General features: G+C 31.0%; 2 protein-coding genes and 1 long non-coding RNA gene across 4 annotated transcripts; 1 reads left to right on the forward strand and 2 right to left on the reverse strand.

Moving 5' to 3' along the window:
- Window positions 1-812: 812 nt before the first annotated feature.
- Window positions 813-2,627, reverse strand: LOC130902391 (uncharacterized). Its single transcript, XM_057814499.1, has 5 exons — window positions 2,225-2,627; window positions 2,013-2,167; window positions 1,710-1,960; window positions 1,465-1,658; window positions 813-984 (listed from the first exon to the last, which is right to left on the reverse strand). The coding sequence occupies exons 1-5, from the start codon at window positions 2,589-2,591 to the stop codon at window positions 893-895; spliced, it is 1,059 nt and encodes a 352-aa protein (XP_057670482.1). The 5' UTR covers window positions 2,592-2,627; the 3' UTR covers window positions 813-892.
- A 313-nt stretch (window positions 2,628-2,940) lies between these two features.
- LOC130902390 (uncharacterized) lies at window positions 2,941-8,608 on the forward strand. 2 transcript variants are annotated; one of them, XM_057814496.1, is made up of 5 exons: window positions 2,941-3,286; window positions 3,645-3,771; window positions 5,423-5,849; window positions 5,907-6,781; window positions 8,222-8,608. In XM_057814496.1, exons 1-5 carry the CDS (start codon window positions 3,161-3,163, stop codon window positions 8,572-8,574), a joined length of 1,908 nt encoding a protein of 635 aa, XP_057670479.1. In that variant the 5' UTR covers window positions 2,941-3,160; the 3' UTR covers window positions 8,575-8,608. The 2 variants fall into 2 exon arrangements, with proteins under 2 accessions (XP_057670479.1, XP_057670480.1); XM_057814497.1 differs by having other exon boundaries at window positions 3,090-3,286; window positions 3,652-3,771.
- Window positions 8,609-9,390: 782 nt separating this feature from the next.
- On the reverse strand, window positions 9,391-12,848 carry LOC130902397 (uncharacterized). Its single transcript, XR_009060388.1, has 2 exons — window positions 12,660-12,848; window positions 9,391-9,618 (listed from the first exon to the last, which is right to left on the reverse strand). It is a non-coding gene; the product is annotated as an uncharacterized LOC130902397 (long non-coding RNA).
- Between the last annotated feature and the right edge of the window lie 5,391 nt (window positions 12,849-18,239).

An 18,239-nucleotide genomic window follows, 5' to 3' on the forward strand; every position in this document is an offset into this window, starting at 1 on the left:
TTGCTGCATTAACTACCATTAAGAGAAGATACTAAATATCTGGATAATTCACCTGATTAAAAGTCCTAAACATTTTAATAAGAACAAAACAGCTTAAAAATTGATATTTCAACGTCTTTCTGAATGAATATTGAGAATTTATAATCTAGAACTCTCAGTTCCAGCGACATCACTGTAAGAAATCTAAATGTTTGATCATTAGTGAAGATAACAGCATTACTCTACTTTAATTATTTCATTTGCTTGTTTAATTATTTAAATAATTTCATTATTATTGTTTTGACCCCTGTATATCTTTGTTATAACATACGTACGTCGTTGCAATGCATGTCTTGCTTAATTCAGTTGAAATACTTGCCTTCATATAAATATATAAATTTTCTCTCATGGGTAATCATTTTAGAAAAAAAAAGGATGAAAATCACGTTTAATTAAAAAATTTAGTACTCCCAAATAAGTAATTTGGTCCAAGGTATATTTTTCTAATTGAAATAAATCTGGAAGTGTGGTTATGAAAGTAAGATGCAATTTCTTATTGACCCTCGACGCTGATAGGAATCTTAAAGAACTTTTTGAATCAAATGAGATAAGCAGATTATTGGTTTCATGTGACAGCTATTTTAATAGGCCTACACCATTTCTGTCAATAGTCTGTTGACGTATACAATGGGAAAAAACTACAGGGTACGTACGAAAAATGAAACATTGAATTTTTTTATTTAATTAATAGAGTTTAATGCATTACCTCCCTGACAACCCGGTATTTCGACTTCCTAACTCAGGTATAATTTGGGTATAAATAAATAAAACAGTTTTTTTGTAAAATCAGCCTTTTATTGACTCCACTTAAATCTACGAGATAAAATAGAATAAATAGTTTTTCATAAAATTGTTAACAGTATGAATTGATATAAGTTACGGAAGGTCCAGTAGCATTTGTTACAGGAAGACTAATAGGGCGCCAATACCACCAATTATATGATACTGTAACATACGAAAAAATTATATCACTTCAAAATGAAATAGCTTCGATAACAAGGATAAAATATCCTGATTTTGATGAAATGTTTGCAAAATCTTATCTCTAAAAAGGCTTTTACTGATAAAGTTTCATTTGCTCCCCAACCCAATTAAAAGTTTTAAAATTTTACTAAATATTTTCGAAAATATTGATTTTAGACAAAAAAGTTTTGAACGATAAAAGAAGTTCATAAAAAGCTCTACAAAAAAGGTTATATACATTTTTATGGTAAATCTATTCTTTTGGAATTTTTTTTCAATCAATATTTTCGAAGATATTTAGTAAAATAGTTAAAACTTTGAATTGGGCTGGGGGGCAAACGACGCTTTATCGGTAAACCTCATTTTAGGAAGAATCTACTTTAATCAAAGATAAGGTTTGGTAAAAATTTCATCAAAATCTTTCGGAATTCACACCCCAATATAATAAATTTGCATACTAACAAATATAAGACGGCCTCAATATTACTGATATAGTACGACATTTGGAAGTGCATTCTTTGGAAGGTTTTAGAACAATAGTTCTCTCCCCTGACCCTTGAGTAATAAATACGTAACTACATTCGGTGTTTGGTAATACATAAGGACCTGATTGAACACCATCTATCATTACGAATCTTTCAACACTTTGACCTGACCTGTAAACAAAATACTATAACATTTTGAATTTTTTGGGAGGAATAATTTACCTATCAGGTAGAAAAAATGGTTTTGGAAACAGCTGCCGGATAATCCTGGCAGAAGTCATTTTGGTAATGCGCCAGGAGATATGTAAGTCTGGATCAGAAGCTATTAAATTATTATTTTTTCCAAATAAGTCTTCTAAAGTGATGATACTTGAATTTGTGGACTTTAGTCTTCTAGTTTCTTTATTCAAAGTTTTTTTGTTTTGTTCATAATGGTATTTAAGCTTTTCAAAGTTTACAGTCTTCTGAGTTGACTGATGAATACATATTTTAAAGATTTATTTTGAAAATATGAATTCATCTTACCTTTACAATATACGGAGCAGCAGTTCCTGATTTCAGGTAACTATCTTCGAATTTTGAAATATTCAATACAGTAAAAACATTTTCACAAGGCCAACATTCCATATCCGCTACATAAAAATAGGGATTTTCTACTAGACATGTTTCATCATATAAATCTATACAAAAAGAAAAAAAATATGAATAATATTGATTTTTTTATAACGAATTCGTACCTGTAAGAGCAGGAAATAACTTAATTATTGGAACAGAGAGATACCTTACAAATTTCAGTGTTGGATACGTTAAACCTTGGACATTTCTTAAAACTATACTCGTCGTTGGTTGATGAACATTAAGTAAAATATAAATAAAGATAAAAGAAGCGGTAAATAAAACGAGTACATTTTTTAAATTGGTACAAATCTTTTGAGCTTTGTTAGTTTGGGACAAATTTGAGCCGTTTAACTCATTTTGTAATTTCACGAATGATTCTTTGAACACTTGATTAACTTCTTTTTTACTTAAACCTAGAATTTTGGCACGATTTTGTAATTCAACTACATTTTTTTTATATTCTTTCAAAAGATTGCATTTTGACATTTTATTAAAAACTAACCTAAAAAAATTGTTTTGATTACAATTGACAGATATATTTACGGTTTATAATAATTTAATAGGTTTTAAGTAATATTTGCTATAGCGTATGAAAAAATTTGATTTTATATGATATATATGATTATTTTAGAAATTTTTCTAGTTTTATTTTTATTTTTTTATTATGTTTCACTAATATTTAGGCAACATACATTACACTTATACAAATAATTGCATTCAGTTATCAATAAAATTATCTTTATTTGATGACTATTATCCATGATATACAGACAAAGAATGTTTACTTGTTTATTTATGATATCAAAATGGTAAATTGAAAACTCGCTACCCATTCCAGTCTACATATAACATGACACAAGCTAACATCTTACAAATAGACTCAATTTTGATAATTTATAAATACGTTATTGTCCTGATAATGTTTAATCAAATAGATAAGAGATAACCGTAGGATTGAACTGTGCATTACTTGAAAAAACGTTGCAATAATGATTTCGAATGAAAATATTTGAAAATAAATCTGTTTAAATGAAAAGGCATAAGTAAGAATAGACATGAATAGGAGTATTACTTTATCCGAAATAGTTTCTTCAACGTTCACAAACAATGTAGGTGAAAGGGAAAATTATAAAAACCATAAAGAAAAGTTTGTGTTGAAAATTGCAGTGGGTATTATTGAGGTGAGTTTTTTTATCATATCACAATGTAATTAATAAGATTTCATAATTAAAATTTACGACGTATTAATTTGATTTGACAACTGATAGGATAAGTTTATAAAGATACTACTAGATAGCGTTCTTTTCGATTTGTAAATAAGTTGAAAATTTATTGTACAAGTTGAAAGTCTTATACCTAAAATTTGTTTTGATTAAATTATTTATATAATATAATATACGAATCAAATATTTTTTGCTATTATATACATGTATATTGTAATAATGAACGCGTGCTTTGTGTTGCGGGTTGTCTACTTACCGATATGTTTTTAAAAATTGGGATAGTTTCTTCTCATTGTTTTACATTTATGAAACTTAGTTTTTAGTTGCATCTGTATATCAATGTTATGGAATTATACTCGCTAATTTGATTGAACAAGGGATTTATCCTGTAGAAAAGGTCACATGGACCACATTTATTTATATAGCAGCATGGAATGTATCAGGTAATTAGGCGTTTAAATTTGAAACGTGAATGTATTTCAATTTCCAAAATGAATGAAATAAATGAGAATTTAAAATCATTTTTAGTTGGAATTTACTTTACACAGATGCCAGATATAATTGTTTCTCATTTAGAGGTCTTCTTGATGCGATTTCGAATCCTAATTGTTTTCTAATTCAGTTTCTCTTTGTTTTTTTTTATTCTTTAGGGTTTTTCTGTATCTATAGAGGTTCTAAGCCTGTATTGTAGCTTGGTGATATAAAAAAAATGTTTGTTTATTTCTTAATGTTAGTCGAATAAATGAAGCAAAAAAAAAATAGTAAATCCTAGAAATTTCTGAACAGCAAGACGGATTTAAATTTGAACACAAATATCATGACATCGATCACCTGGTGCTAGGGATGAGACCCCTGAACATTCATTAAGAAGCTGGTGAAATATATACACTCTGGGGGTTGGCACTAAGAGTGGTTGGTTTATGGGTCATATCCTGGAGTCCTGTGAACATTCATTAGGAATATGGTGAAATATATACATCCCGAGGGTTGGCAGGTTTATAGGTCGTATCCTGGAGCCCCGTGGACATTCATTATGAACCTGGTCATATACATATATACATCCTGGGGGGTTTTCGAGTTAGCTGAATACGAATATCACGACAAAAAAAGGGTTGGTATAACACTGAGAAACTAGCTCATTTTTAATTATAAAAATTAATTTTTTTTACCAAAAAAATAGTGAAAGAAATCTTCGTCTGCTGTTTCTTTGGCAGGATATTCATGATGTCGATGTCGGTAGCTCGAAGTTTATCGCCGCTTTGATATTCGTGTCCAGCGACCTCCAAAACCCCCCAAGATGCAATTTTCATTTTTTATGTATATTTTTTGTTAAAAAATTTTCCTGAGGCTCTTCCACATTGAATGCACTTTGATGCATCTTTATCTTACTGCTCAGAAATTACTAAATTTTGTGCTTTAATTCCTGACTATGAGAATTTATATAATAATTTCCAAAATTGTAGTTAAAAAATATAGAAAAGCAATTCAATTGTAAAAAGAAACAACTATATATATTTTTGAATAGAGCAAAATTTCGAAAAATTTAATTATATGGTCAACTTATAAATTTTTAGTATTGTTTTTTCAACGTTCTAAATAGTAAATGAAAACACTTATGTCTTGGTAATAGTTTATTCAAATATTAAATACAATTAAATCTTATCATTATCATATTATATAATCTAAAATTATCATTTAAAATAATATGTAAATGTATAATAACATTTTTATTGATAAGCAACAAAATTGACATAAGCAGTAATAAAACCTAGAACTACGCAACGGTGCACTCTATAATATCAGATTTATTCTATGGTACAGAATTATAGTGTAACATAGAACAGATAAAAATTTTGACAGTAAGCGTTCGTTTAGTATCGGTTAACCAGAATACTCCATTTATAAAGAAACGAACGCAATGTATACGCATTTGATTTTAGACAGAGTTGTACTAGGTTTTTTGTACAAATCAACAAAATTAATTTAAGAATGATAATATTTATTTTTAAAATTGTAGTAATAGCAAATTGATCAAATACTGTAATTGTATTGTAATTTATGTCATATTTTCACCAATTCCCATTAAATTTTCAGCACCTTGGTCACATCTTTTGGTACAATATTGGGATAATAAAGGATGTTTTCCTTATAAAACATTGATATCGGCGTCTGCGATATGTTTAGCCGGTGGAATTATGATACCTTATCATATATTATGTTACGGAATATTCGGAGGTATTTTTAGTAATATAATATATACTCAATTAAAATATTTGGTTCGGAAAAAGTACAAGAGCGGGGAAAGAGCATTCGAAGGTAACATCCAATCAGCGAGGGCGATAAGTTTGATGATAATGCCTCATATAGTATTAATCCTGATCGATAATTATACGATGAATTATGTAACTATGATTTACGCTGGTATTATCCTCATAGTTATTCCCGCTAGTTTCATTTTGAAAGAACCTCGACAAGACCGTGATATATCACCAGGAATGGGTAGATATCAAACTTTACCAGCGTAAGTGAAACGTTATTTTCCATTTATTTAGTATGATAATCAATTTTTTTTAAATAGATTCTCGCAGCAAATGAAAGAGATGAAAGTATTCGCAAATTCTGCTAATACATCCGATATGAAACACGGAGAATTATACAACAACGACGAAATATCCGACGAGGAAATATCCGATAACGAAGACGACGGAAAAAACCAAGATAACGACGATTTAATAATACAAGAAGAATCTTATAATAAAACGAATAATATTTACTTACCCCCGGCACCTTTAACCCCCACTACGGTTCAATTATACTACAGTCACGCCGGTGTGAGTATTTTACCGCAAATACCTGAAGAAGTAGACGAAATAGACGAAACTAACATCAACGTGATCGATCCTAAGAGGTTGAGTAGGATCAGTACGGCCCTGGAAGAATTGAATAGGATCGAAAAGAAGGAAATTGTGATACCGAAGGAGATCGTGATAAAACCCGAACTGATTCAGAACATCGAGTATATTCCGAATTATACCGAAAAGAAGAATCTATTTTTGAAAGATATGAAGTTCGATAAAAAGAAACCGTGTTGTTCTTGTTCTCCTTATAGTATATTCTTGTGGAAAAGAAGAATAAGATCGTGGAAAGATTGTTTGTTAGATACGGTGTTCGTACCTCTATTTCGGTCCCTTACCGATCCACATTTTTATCCAATTATGATTTCGAAAGTACTTTTAGGTGTAAGTTCGAATTTTTTCATTTCTCTTACCCCGTATATCACTCTAAAGAAAAATGACGGTTATAAAAAAGAAGACATGGCGTTTTTATTGTCTTACATCGCGTTTTCTTGGTGTTTATCTTTGGTATTGTTACCGTTATTGATGAAATTCTCTGCTACGAAGTTGAGGATTACCTTTGTTGTTGGACTCGCCTTCTCCACTTGCAGTATGTTACGTAAGTAAATTATATTTGTTTGAAATTAAATTTACTAGTTACTTATTTGTTATATCATAAATTGATTATTTTCCGTTGAAAAATTTAGATAAAACGTGTAAAAACGGCTTTAGTTTAAGACTTACGTTATAAAAATTGATGAAAGTCATCATAAATTAACATAAACAATAAGAATAGTATGAAAATAGTTCCATATGATTGAAAACTGAACACAAATATTTATTTAACATAACCTAACTTTAAAAATGGATTTCTTTGCTTTAAATTGTATTAAATAAATTCGATATTTTTTACGAACTGAACCTACTTGTTAAGAAAATTTATTTATCAATAGAAGGTACTTACCAGTGAAATACAATGGTGGAAATTTTAATAAAACTTGTATAAATAAATTCAAATCACCAAAACTAATAACTTTAGTGTTATTTAACATTCACGAACTGAAGTTACTCGTTAAAAAAACATTTTTTAATAGAATTTACTTAAAAATAAAATATAATGATAAAAATATTAACAAAACGTCTACAAATAAACGTAAACCAATAAAATGCTTTAAATTAATATCATAATTTGAAACTTTGACAGACAGCAAACATATGGAGCAACCATGTTGCCAAATAAAATGTAAAAAGTATAAAAATCGTTCTAGATTGAAATTTTCAATCTAACAAATATATTAAATAAAACTATTAATCAATATTCTTCTAAAACACGACTTCATACATGTGTTATGTAAATTTATTTTTATTGTATATTATTCATGTTTAAACTTTTTCATTGTTTTCAAAATCAATTAAAATATAGGAAATATGTTTTAAATCGACAACACAGTCTGTGAACAATACATATACGAAATTACTACTCAGCGCATGTGTAGGAACCGGCAAATTTTCTCGCTATCTCTCTCTACTAGTTGTGTGAGTTATACGCATGGGGCTATTTCCCCACCGTTGCCAAACTTTGAATATAATTAGTATATTGAAGAAATATGCATTTCACTATACCTTTACACAATAAACAAAATAATTAAAATGTTATGATAAGATCATGATCTGAATGTTCGGAAACTAACTCGGATCACGTTCATTATTGTTTGGAAATATATCGAGTTAGCCGGGTCGTTGTCATATTATACGATCGTACGTTATTTTCTATCCTGGTAGACCGGTGGTTAAATGTAATGAATAATTTAACGGATTTTTTCATTTGCCTTTAAAAATTATTTATTCCTCTTCAATGGATGTTTACTATTCTCACGAGTAAAGTCAACTATTAAACTTGGCAACGCGGATTGGGAACTAAATGATTCTCACAAAGCCCAAAGTCGGTGTTGCCAACAATCTTTTTCCAATCGTTAGTTGCGCGATTAGATATAAATATAACATTTTTGTTTACTTCATATATATATATATATATATCATCAAGTCTCGATATTTTCAGTACTAACAAAGAGAAAAATGTCCAACGATTTCATCACCTGGAGCTGCCTCTTTTTCGGATTCGGTTATGGTTTATCGAGATTTGCGGAAATGTCCGTATACAGATTCTTCGTAGGCAAAAGAAAGTTTTCTAGACTGGAAGGAATCCTCAACACTATCTCCGGTTGTCTTGTGATATTAATTTATTATTTAATTTATATTTACAATTTAGATTTAGCGGCATTCTTTCCCCTAACTACTGCCATTTGTTATTTCGTCGTCGGTGTGACCTGGCTGGTCATACCTATCATTAAAGATGTAATTGTATATATGAATAAGTCTTTTAGAAGAAGTGAAAGTGGTAGTATTTTGTGATTTGTTTATCAATAAAGGTATTTATTTATGTTTTTTTGAATAGTTTCATTTATATCGATTTGAAGACTGATTGAAATATAATAAACAACTTATAATGAGTACCAAACCTACCAGTGAATTACAAATAATAATAGATTCGTTTAGAAAAAAAAATTGTGGAAAATATTACAAAAAATCATAATTAAACCATTACCAAATATATTCAAACTAAATATATTAATAACAGATTTAATACAGAGTTAATATTACGGCCAATATTATGGTGATGTTTACATTGTTGTCAGATCATTAATTTTTCTGGAAGGATCTTTGTAATTTGTGATGGATATGTATAACGAAGTTCATTATATTTTTTGGAAAACGAATTATCTAATAACAATGTAAAAACCATAATTCGGCCGTATTGTAGAATCCTCAACAATCAAAATTTATAAAAGTCGTTTTCCACCTAGTGTAAAACTTGTACCTCAATTGAAACGTCAATCGTATGTCACGTCAAGCAATGATAAATTGACACGCAAAACTCGAAATGTCACGAAATTTTGACACATAATCTTTCGAAAGTTGGCAGCGCCATCTGTGTGTCAGTTACACGGCTTAATGAGTGATGTTGTACATTGGTGTAGTAAGTTAATAACTTAGTTACCGATACGTTTATTGTGCAACTGTGCTTGAGGCAAGCTTAACATTTGTATTAGGGGTACTGGCTCTTATTCCATATGAGAAAGGATAAAAAAATAAGCGTAGAGATTTGAAGAATAATAAAGCGAGCTACAGAAAAGGAATTATTGGTGAAGCAAAAAAAAATTGAAAGTATATAGAACAAAATTTTTATTATGATTATCTCTCGATCAAAAATTCTTCGACGTCACATTCTAATTCGGAATTGTCTTTGCATATAAACCCTTTTGGACAATCTATTGGCGCCCCAGATGGAAAATATTTTCCATTGTTATGGACGCATTGGAAAAATTTATTTGTTTTGTAGCAAAGGAATCCTTTCCTAGCACAGGATATTTCCATAGATGTACTGGTGGGTAGTACCTGAAAAAAAAATATCTATATCATACAAGGCGTTGTAAACATTAGAAAAAACGTAATAAAAACACTTTTCAATTGTGTATTTGCATTTTCACACGTCTTGAAGCACAATTACATGTCTAACCTAACCAAATGATTATTATTGTCACGTTGTCAGTTGACAGACATTATGAGACCGCAGTGCTGCCACCATGCTCGAACTGGGGAACTAGAAACATTTTTTTCTACTACCGTGCGTAAAGTACGTACTTTCGAGTGCGTAACAAACGTATTATTAACGTCTTCGTAGTGTAGTGGATAGAGAAGGATGTTTACATGCGGAAGGTCCCAGGTTCAAGTCGCGCTGATGCCATTTTCTATTTTTCTAGATTTGAAAAATTTAATAACACACATTCGTCTGTTATTTTGTTGTAATTTTGATTAAAAAGCACAAAATATTAATAAACATATATTTTATAAGGAAAATTACCATTAAAACTTTTGTATTTTGATGAAATTTTCTCTAGTAGAAAAAATATTGTATGCAATTCGTGTGTAAAGTCATTTTTGAATTCATGAGATTGTCGCAATCGTCGAAAAAAGGCTACTTCACACATTTGTGTAAGTATCGATATATTTTTAGAATTCGAAACGTGATTAATGGGAAAATTGTCAAAATTGTATTATATAGATTATGAATTGTGTATTTATTTAATATAATAGCTGTGCCGCCACCTATGTACGAGTCAAGTAACAAGTCATAAGTTACAATTAATTGGCTCAACAGGCATGGGGGGTTGAGGCCAGTGTTGGAATCATAAGAGAGGAGGAGTCCAACCAGGCAGTTTTTTGAACATGTAGAATAAATACACGTGGTGTAAAAAGTTTTATTTAAAACCACTCGGATCATTATATCTTATATATAAAAAAATATTCCAATGTCGAAAAACTTTGATAGTAGATAATTTCTTGTTATAAATAGATATTTGTGCATTATTAATAGAATGACAACAAAATTATTGATAAAAAATAACGAATTTTATATTTAAAAATAAATATCAATAATTTGACATCAAAAGTATCGATATTTTGATATAAATTTCTTTGATTTCTCATTTTTTAGACCTTTTGGTATATAAATGCTTCTAAATTGATTGATTTTAAGTCTCTTCGGTTTAAAATTAGTTTTTTTAAATAATTTTTGAAAAATTCACGTTTCTTATTACTTTAGTCTTTATCAAAATATTTATTAAAAAGGGTTTTCCAATAAGAGGTGTTATTTTGAATAGCCCGCTATGTCACTTTTGAAGCTGTCACTTTTTGACATTTGACAAGTAGAAACTACGCCATTAATGAAAATGAAACGATACACGCTTCAACAACGCATTGAAATTATTAAAATTCACTATAAAAATTGTGAAAGTTTGGCAGAGGCGGTTCGTAAAACTAAAACATTTTTGGGTCGACGTGAAGCACCTTCTCAGACCGCAATACAGAAATTGGTGGAAAAATTTGAGCTGTTGGGACAAGTTAGTGATGTGAAGAATAAAACCCGTGCACGTCGCTCAAGAACAACTGGAATATTGCTGCTGTAGCCCAAAGTGTTGAAGATTTGTCCATTCCTCGTCGTTCTTTGGAATTAGCCATTCCACAAACGTCATTACACCGTATTTTGCATAAAGATTTGGGTCTTAAGGCCTATAAAGTTCAATTGACACAAGAACTCAAGCCGGCCGATCATCAACAACGTCGTGTCTTTGCTGATTGGGTCCTTGAAATGTATGAAAATGATCCGGAATTTCATCGAAAAATCATCTTAACTGATGAGGCCCATTTCCACCATGGTGGTTACGTCAATAAACAAAATTGTCGAATCTGGGGCTCGGAAAACCCAAGAGTTATTGTTGAAAATCCTCTCTATCCTCAACGCGTGTTTGGTGCGGTTTATGGTCGGGCAGTGTCATTGGACCTTACTTTTTCGAAAATGAGGCTGGAGCAACAGTTACGGTGAATGGATTGCGCTATCGAGAGATGATTAATGATTTTTTATGGCCGGAATCGGATGGTATTGATTTGGACAACGTTTACTTTCAACAAAACGGCGCTACGTGCCACACAAGCAACGAAACCATCTCGATCTTTCACGGGAAAAATTTCCGTTGAGTTGATCACAATTGGCCACCGAGATCTTGTGATTTAACACGTTGCGACTTTTTCCTTTGGGACCACGTGAAAGATAAGATCTACGCCAACAGTCCAGCATCGATTCAAGACCTCAAAGATGGAATTCGTGAGGCTATCGAGGACATAAGGCAGCCGCTTTTGCAATTTGGTTACGGAAAATTTCATGAAAAGGATATGGTCCCTGTAAGCGCAGTCGTGGCGGCCATTTGCCTGATGTTGTTTTCCATTATTAACGGCATACCTTTCTCTTTATAATGAAATAAACATCCGATCATTTATCTCAAAAAATGGCATTTTTCTTTGAATATCAAAACAGCAGCTCTTATTGGAAAACCCCATATATTTTGGTATAAAGATATTTGAATAACGTTAAGAATCGTCAGGGCCCTTTATAAATTTGTGTTTAAAGGAAATTATAAAGAAATAAAATCGAATAATTTGAGGCTGAGAAAATTAAAAAGGAAATTTTTCCTTGTTTTGGAAGAAAACCATCAATAAAAGAAATAATATATTTTAATTTTTTACTTTTTAGTTGGAAATAGATTCGAAATAACATATTTTCGATAATATAGAGATTTATAACTTTCATATAACTTTGTAGATATGTTAAAAATAAAATAAATATAAAAATTCAATTTTTTTTCATAAGTTTTGAGTCATAAATTTGAATTGTTTATTGTTTCTGTTGTAAAAACATCAAAATTGATGAAACATCATTTAAAACATCTAAAATTTCATTTTTTCTAAATTTCGATGTTTTTAAGAGTATTTTATGTGCATTTTTTCATTATTTTCTACCCCCAATCGAAATTAAACGAAATTTATCTGGTGAATCTGCATTTTTAATATTTTAATGACGAAAATTGTAAAAATCGACTCACCAATAAAATCAAATATAAGAATATGACACATTTTGTTAATATATTGGAAATCATTTTAGTTTATGCACGTACGTAATTACAAAACACCAACACAGACTGATATCGTTAACAAAATTATAACTAAAGGTCAAACGGGAAATTTTAAAGTTTATCGATCTTCTCGTTAATGTCTATGACTAATATGAACGTTCTACGCATTAACACGATCCGATGAACTGCTTTCACCGTTTAATTATCTCATTAAAAAACAATGAGTTCGTATAGATTCAGAATTTTCAGGTTTCCTTTTATTGTAAGAAAAATAACTGCATCCTTGTATAAATTCACTAAAAACTTGTCCGCTAGATCCCCAAAAATTTATATTTAGGATAAAATTTGTGGATCATATAACATTACTCAATAAGTCGTGTGACTGACACATAGATGGCGCTTCGATTGTCAAATCCATATGACGTTTACGAAGTACCAACTTTCTAAAAACTATGTGTCAAAATTTCATGACATTTCGATTAGTCAGAAAAAAGTGACAGCCATTTAAGTGAATCTACTTTTGTTGTGCGCATGGAATATTGTCCATCGAGTATATCCAAAAGGAAGAAACAATCAATAGCGAATACTACATAGAGTTTTTGAATCGTTTGAATGCAAAAATTATGGAGAAGCGTCGACGAAAAAACCTCTGTTCCACCAAGACAATGCACCGATTCAAAGTCGATAGCAACGATGGTTAAATTGAACGAATTACAATTCGAATTGCTTCCTCAACCACCGTATAGTCCAGATCTGGTCCACGATGACCACTGGCTATTCGCTGATCCCAAAAAAATTATTCGCCAGTAAGAAATTCAGCTCAAATTAAGAAGCAATTTCTGAAACTGAAGCCTATTTTGAGGCAAAAGTTGAAGGGCTTCTTGGATCAATAATGAATCCATAATTTCGAGTATATTTTTTAATCGATAACAATGATGATAATTTCACTAACTTTTATTTATTTATAAACCAACTGTACAGGGTGAGTCGCGAACAATTTTAATTAAAAGTAATGGTGGAATTAGTTAAAAATCTAAAATTACGAAATTGTTATTTTGAATAGAACCCAAATTTTTTTTATTTAATTTTCGAATTCTACATGAAATTTTGGATAAAATTTTTCCATAATATATTTAAACAAGATTGAAGTATTTTCGAGATATTTTTGGAAAAATATTAGTCCACATTGGATAACAATATTTCCAATAATAACGAAACTAATGTCGTGAAATTATAACCAATATACAACAGACGTACACACGTTAATTCCATAAGTCCAACTTATTGATATTTCATACAGGGTGTTTCAAATTTAGCCCTCAACATACACAATTTAAATCATTTATAAGTTTCTTACTTTAAATAGAACACCCTGTATTTTATCACATTTTCCCCTGGTTTTTAAACTAATTCGTTTGGTATCGGTATTTATTAAAGCAAAATTCAACCACTTCTGCAACATTTTATCTAAAATTCCAAATAGAATTTCAATATAAATTGAAATACAGGGTGTCCCACGACGAGTTAAAGCTATCTGTATATGACAAAATACTTATAGTAAAATCATGAAAATTTCTACGTTTCGGTTTTCGGATACGATCTTTTTATCTAAAATATTTTCAAATATGGCCGACTTCCGTTTCTACCGGAAGTCGACTGTAACTTTGTTATTTTAAATAGAACACCCTGTATATTAATAAATTTTTGAAATCTACGTAAAGTTTTAGTATATTTTTGTCTGAAAACTTTTTTCGAAAAATGCATACTTTTTTAATTATTAATTTTTTTGTAAAAAAATTAAGAGTTGCAGACCCTTATAAATTATTTTTTTAAGAAGACACCCTTGAAGATATGAAAATGATTTCTGTTCGGTTGCCCTAAGCAAGGTCAGACGTATTTAAATCTATGTTTGAAAATTTATCATTTTATACAAGGTGTGTATAAAAAGTTTTCAAAGTTTAACTTCATAAATATCAAATTTCTTAATTTTTTTTAATAAAACCACCCGGTTTTTTCTATTTTAATGCAATCAGGGGTAAAAAATAAGGCAAATTCATACCTAAACCTTACCGTTATCTAGATATTAAATGTTTTCTGCAAATAAAGAACATGTTCTTATAACAACTTTAGAAAAAAGTTTTTAGACAAAAAAGTTACAATCGACTTCCGGTTCTACCGGAAATCGGTCGTCTTTTGAAATTATTTTAGTTAAAAAGATCGTATCCGAAAACTAAAACGTAGAAATTTTCATGATTTTACTACAAGTATTTTGCCATATACAGATTGTTTTAGCTATTCGTGGGACACCCTGTATATTTCGTATTTTGACATATATTTCCGGTATAATCAGAAGTGCTTCATCCGTAACAACAATATAGTTGAAATTAACGTTATCCAAAACCTATAGCGTCTCAAAATCAGAATTCAGAACAAAACTGTATCCGCCATTGCATTTATTTACAATTTTTGCACTACCCCCTATATAACTAAGTCATCAGCTTGCTGCAAAAGATAAAACAAATATCAGCATAGACACTAATGGCTCTGCAAGGCATGTCTATCAAATCAAATTTTCCTCATGCATATGTCTTTCCATCGATCCGTCTTCACATCTTATATAACTGGTTGATCTTCGGTTCCCAGTTTTCTTACAGCACTAGGCGGTCGATTATGACGAGGTTCTTCCTTTAATACCAAGGGATTAATCTACAGTCAAGCCCTTCATGAGACCTGAACCCTTCTGTGGTATCAGCTACGGGATAATAGAAAAAGCAAAACCAATTATTGGGACAACCAACAGGAGCTGAGACAGGCAAATATTTTCCTGGGAAACTATAACCAGAGAAGATTTGATGAATGTATCACCCTACGAATACTAACAAGAGTCCTATCAGACCTTTCAGAAACGGAAAACGAGGAATATCATTTTGAAAAAGTTGATTCCTTTGACCGATTACTAATACGAAAAAAACAATGATCAGCGCGACTTTACTCAAAGGATGTGAGTCCTGGGTGTTAACCAAGAAGAGTGCTGAAAAAATAGCAGTGTGGGAAAATAAACAATGAATCAAGGAAAAGCAGAACAAATGATAAGCTGAAAGAAATATACAACGAGCCTAATACGAGGGTATATTGAAAAATTTTTACCAAACAAAATTTCAATGTCAAAATATTTTATTAGTCAACATATTCTCCTCTTAATTGGATACATTTAGTACAGCGAACCTCCAACGTCTCCAGACCTTTAAAAAAAATGTTTCTTCTTGATCTGCAAACCAGAAATCTACAGTTTTTATTATCTCCTCGTCGGAAGAAAATGTACGACCTTTTAAACTTTTTTTCAGTTGAGGAAAGAGATCATAGTCGGACGGAGCCAAATCTGGTGAATAAGGAAGATTCAAACCCTAAATCACGAATTTTTTTACATAGTACTCCATGGCAATCCCATAAAACTGAAGCAAGAACTTTTCCAGCAGATTTTAGGACACTTGGAAACTTCTTAGATCTTGGAGAACCAGAGCGTTACCATTCCATCGATTGTTGTTTTGTTTCTGGATCGTAGAAATGTACATATTTCACATCCATAGTAACAATTCGGTTTAAGAAGTCTACATCGTCTAAATCGAGCACAGATCGGACGCTTCTGGTCAACATTCAAACATTTGGGGATCCAGTTTGCAGCAGTTTGTCCAAACCAGACCTCCACAGAAAATTTACGACCTTTTAAACTTTTTTTCAGTTGAGGCAAGAGATCATAGTCGGACGGAGCCAAATCTGGTGAATAAGGGGGATATTCTAGTAATTCAAACCCTAAATCACAAATTCTATGCATGGCAATATGAGATTTGTGTGCAGGGGCGTTGTCCTGTAAAAACAAAACACCTTTGGATAGCTTTCCGCGTTTTTTCTCTTTAATTTTACCCGTAGTAATGTCGAATAGTGATCTCCAGCTATTTTCCCACCCATTTGGAAAAAATCAATCATGATTACTCCATGGAAATCCCAGAAAAACTGAAGCAAGAACTCTTCCAGCAGATTTTTGGACACGAAACTTCTCAGGTCTCGGAGAACCAGAGTGTCACCATTCCATCGATTGTTGCTTTGTTTCTGGATCGTAGAAATGTACCCAAGTCTCATCCATAGTAACAATTCGGTTTAAGAAGTCTACATCGTTTTCAAATCGAGCACAGATCGAACGCTTCTGGTGAACATTCAAACATTTGGAGATCCAGTTTGCAGCAGTTTGTCCAAATTGACGTGAACTATATGATGAACAAGTTCGTATGAAATATTTAGTGCTTCAGATCAGATCCTTTTTAGTCCAACTCGACGGTCTGAGAAAATCATGTCATGAACTGTCCTTCCCGATCGGTCATCATCTTCCATGGAAAATTTTCCTCTTTTGAAGCTTGCAGTCCAATTTTCCTCTGTCGCATACGAAGGACATTGATCACCAAGGGTATTAAGCACATCTTGGTAAATCTGCTTACCTCTTAACCCTTTTAAATACAGGCGAAGGCCTGATATAACGCAAATAGTCTAAACCCAAAGAATCAGGTAGTTGGGGCATGTAGCAAAAATGGAAGGATAGTAAATTACAAGAAGAAGAAGATAGTCCGAAAAATGAAAGAAATTGATAGGAGATGTGACATCGGATTGGAGAAGAGTGGGAATAACTGAGCGGAGAGAAAGAACAGATTACAGAAATGGATGGAGAGTTACAGTTATAGCAAAAAGAGTAGCTGAAAATAAACAAAACAGAGTTTAATGATTTTGAAATATATTTTTGTAAATATTAGTTATTATTAGTAAATAATTATGGGCCTTCAAGTCTTGAATAAGTGCCGTAACTTAAACAAATTTCTTTGTTGTCAATTTTTTTTTTACTTTAATTCAATAAAAAGTATTAGGACATAAAAAAAGTTATGATGCATATCACGATCTTTTCTCTGTTACATTTATCACGTTTTACAAGAAAAAGAAAATAATATTTATTATTTTAATAAATATTGGTTTGTTTATTTTTTGGTTTATATTTAAACGCGAGATTTTGATAGAAAAATTATAGTACAACTGTGATTATTGACAATGATTAAGTGCCAATTCCTGCTCTTTCTATTAATCAAAGTAAGTAATATACAGTGGTTTCAATTTAGTTCTTTTTTCCATGTACGTGAACTTAATATATTAAATTTTTATATCTTAAATGTTTGTTTCATGAAAATATTAACGTTTCGACTATTAATTATATCTTCATCAATACATGAGAGTAAAAACCGTTTTTTCAGTTATTAATAAATAATTATTGCACTTGAACTTTATTAAGAATTCACGTTGAGACTGAAATTAATACGTTGAGTCCCATACGGCCCGTTATTGAACTCTCCGCATAGCCCAGAATGGATGAAACCTTCTCCATGGCCCAATGGGAAGAATATATTGTTGTGAGGACTATCCACAGTTTGGATCGGCCATAAATCAAACTAATCTTACCAACCCTTGAGGAAGAACTCAGGCAACATCATTCTGAATGTTTCAACACATTCAAAA

This window comes from Diorhabda carinulata, chromosome X (assembly GCF_026250575.1).
Source record: "Diorhabda carinulata isolate Delta chromosome X, icDioCari1.1, whole genome shotgun sequence".
NCBI classification, from domain to species: Eukaryota; Metazoa; Arthropoda; class Insecta; order Coleoptera; family Chrysomelidae; genus Diorhabda; species Diorhabda carinulata.

Coding starts and splice junctions, on each gene's coding strand:
- LOC130902391 (XM_057814499.1), bottom strand. CDS start 2,591: ATGTCAAAATGCAATCTTTTGAAAGAATATAAAAAAAATGTAGTTGAA. Junction 1,659..1,709: donor CCATTTTTTCTACCTGATAG/GTAAATTATTCC, acceptor TTTTGTTTACAG/GTCAGGTCAAAGTGTTGAAA. Junction 985..1,464: donor ATTGAGGCCGTCTTATATTT/GTTAGTATGCAA, acceptor CGTATGTTACAG/TATCATATAATTGGTGGTAT.
- LOC130902390 (XM_057814496.1), top strand. CDS start 3,161: ATGAATAGGAGTATTACTTTATCCGAAATAGTTTCTTCAACGTTCACA. Junction 3,772..5,422: donor AGCAGCATGGAATGTATCAG/GTAATTAGGCGT, acceptor TTAAATTTTCAG/CACCTTGGTCACATCTTTTG. Junction 6,782..8,221: donor CTCCACTTGCAGTATGTTAC/GTAAGTAAATTA, acceptor CGATATTTTCAG/TACTAACAAAGAGAAAAATG.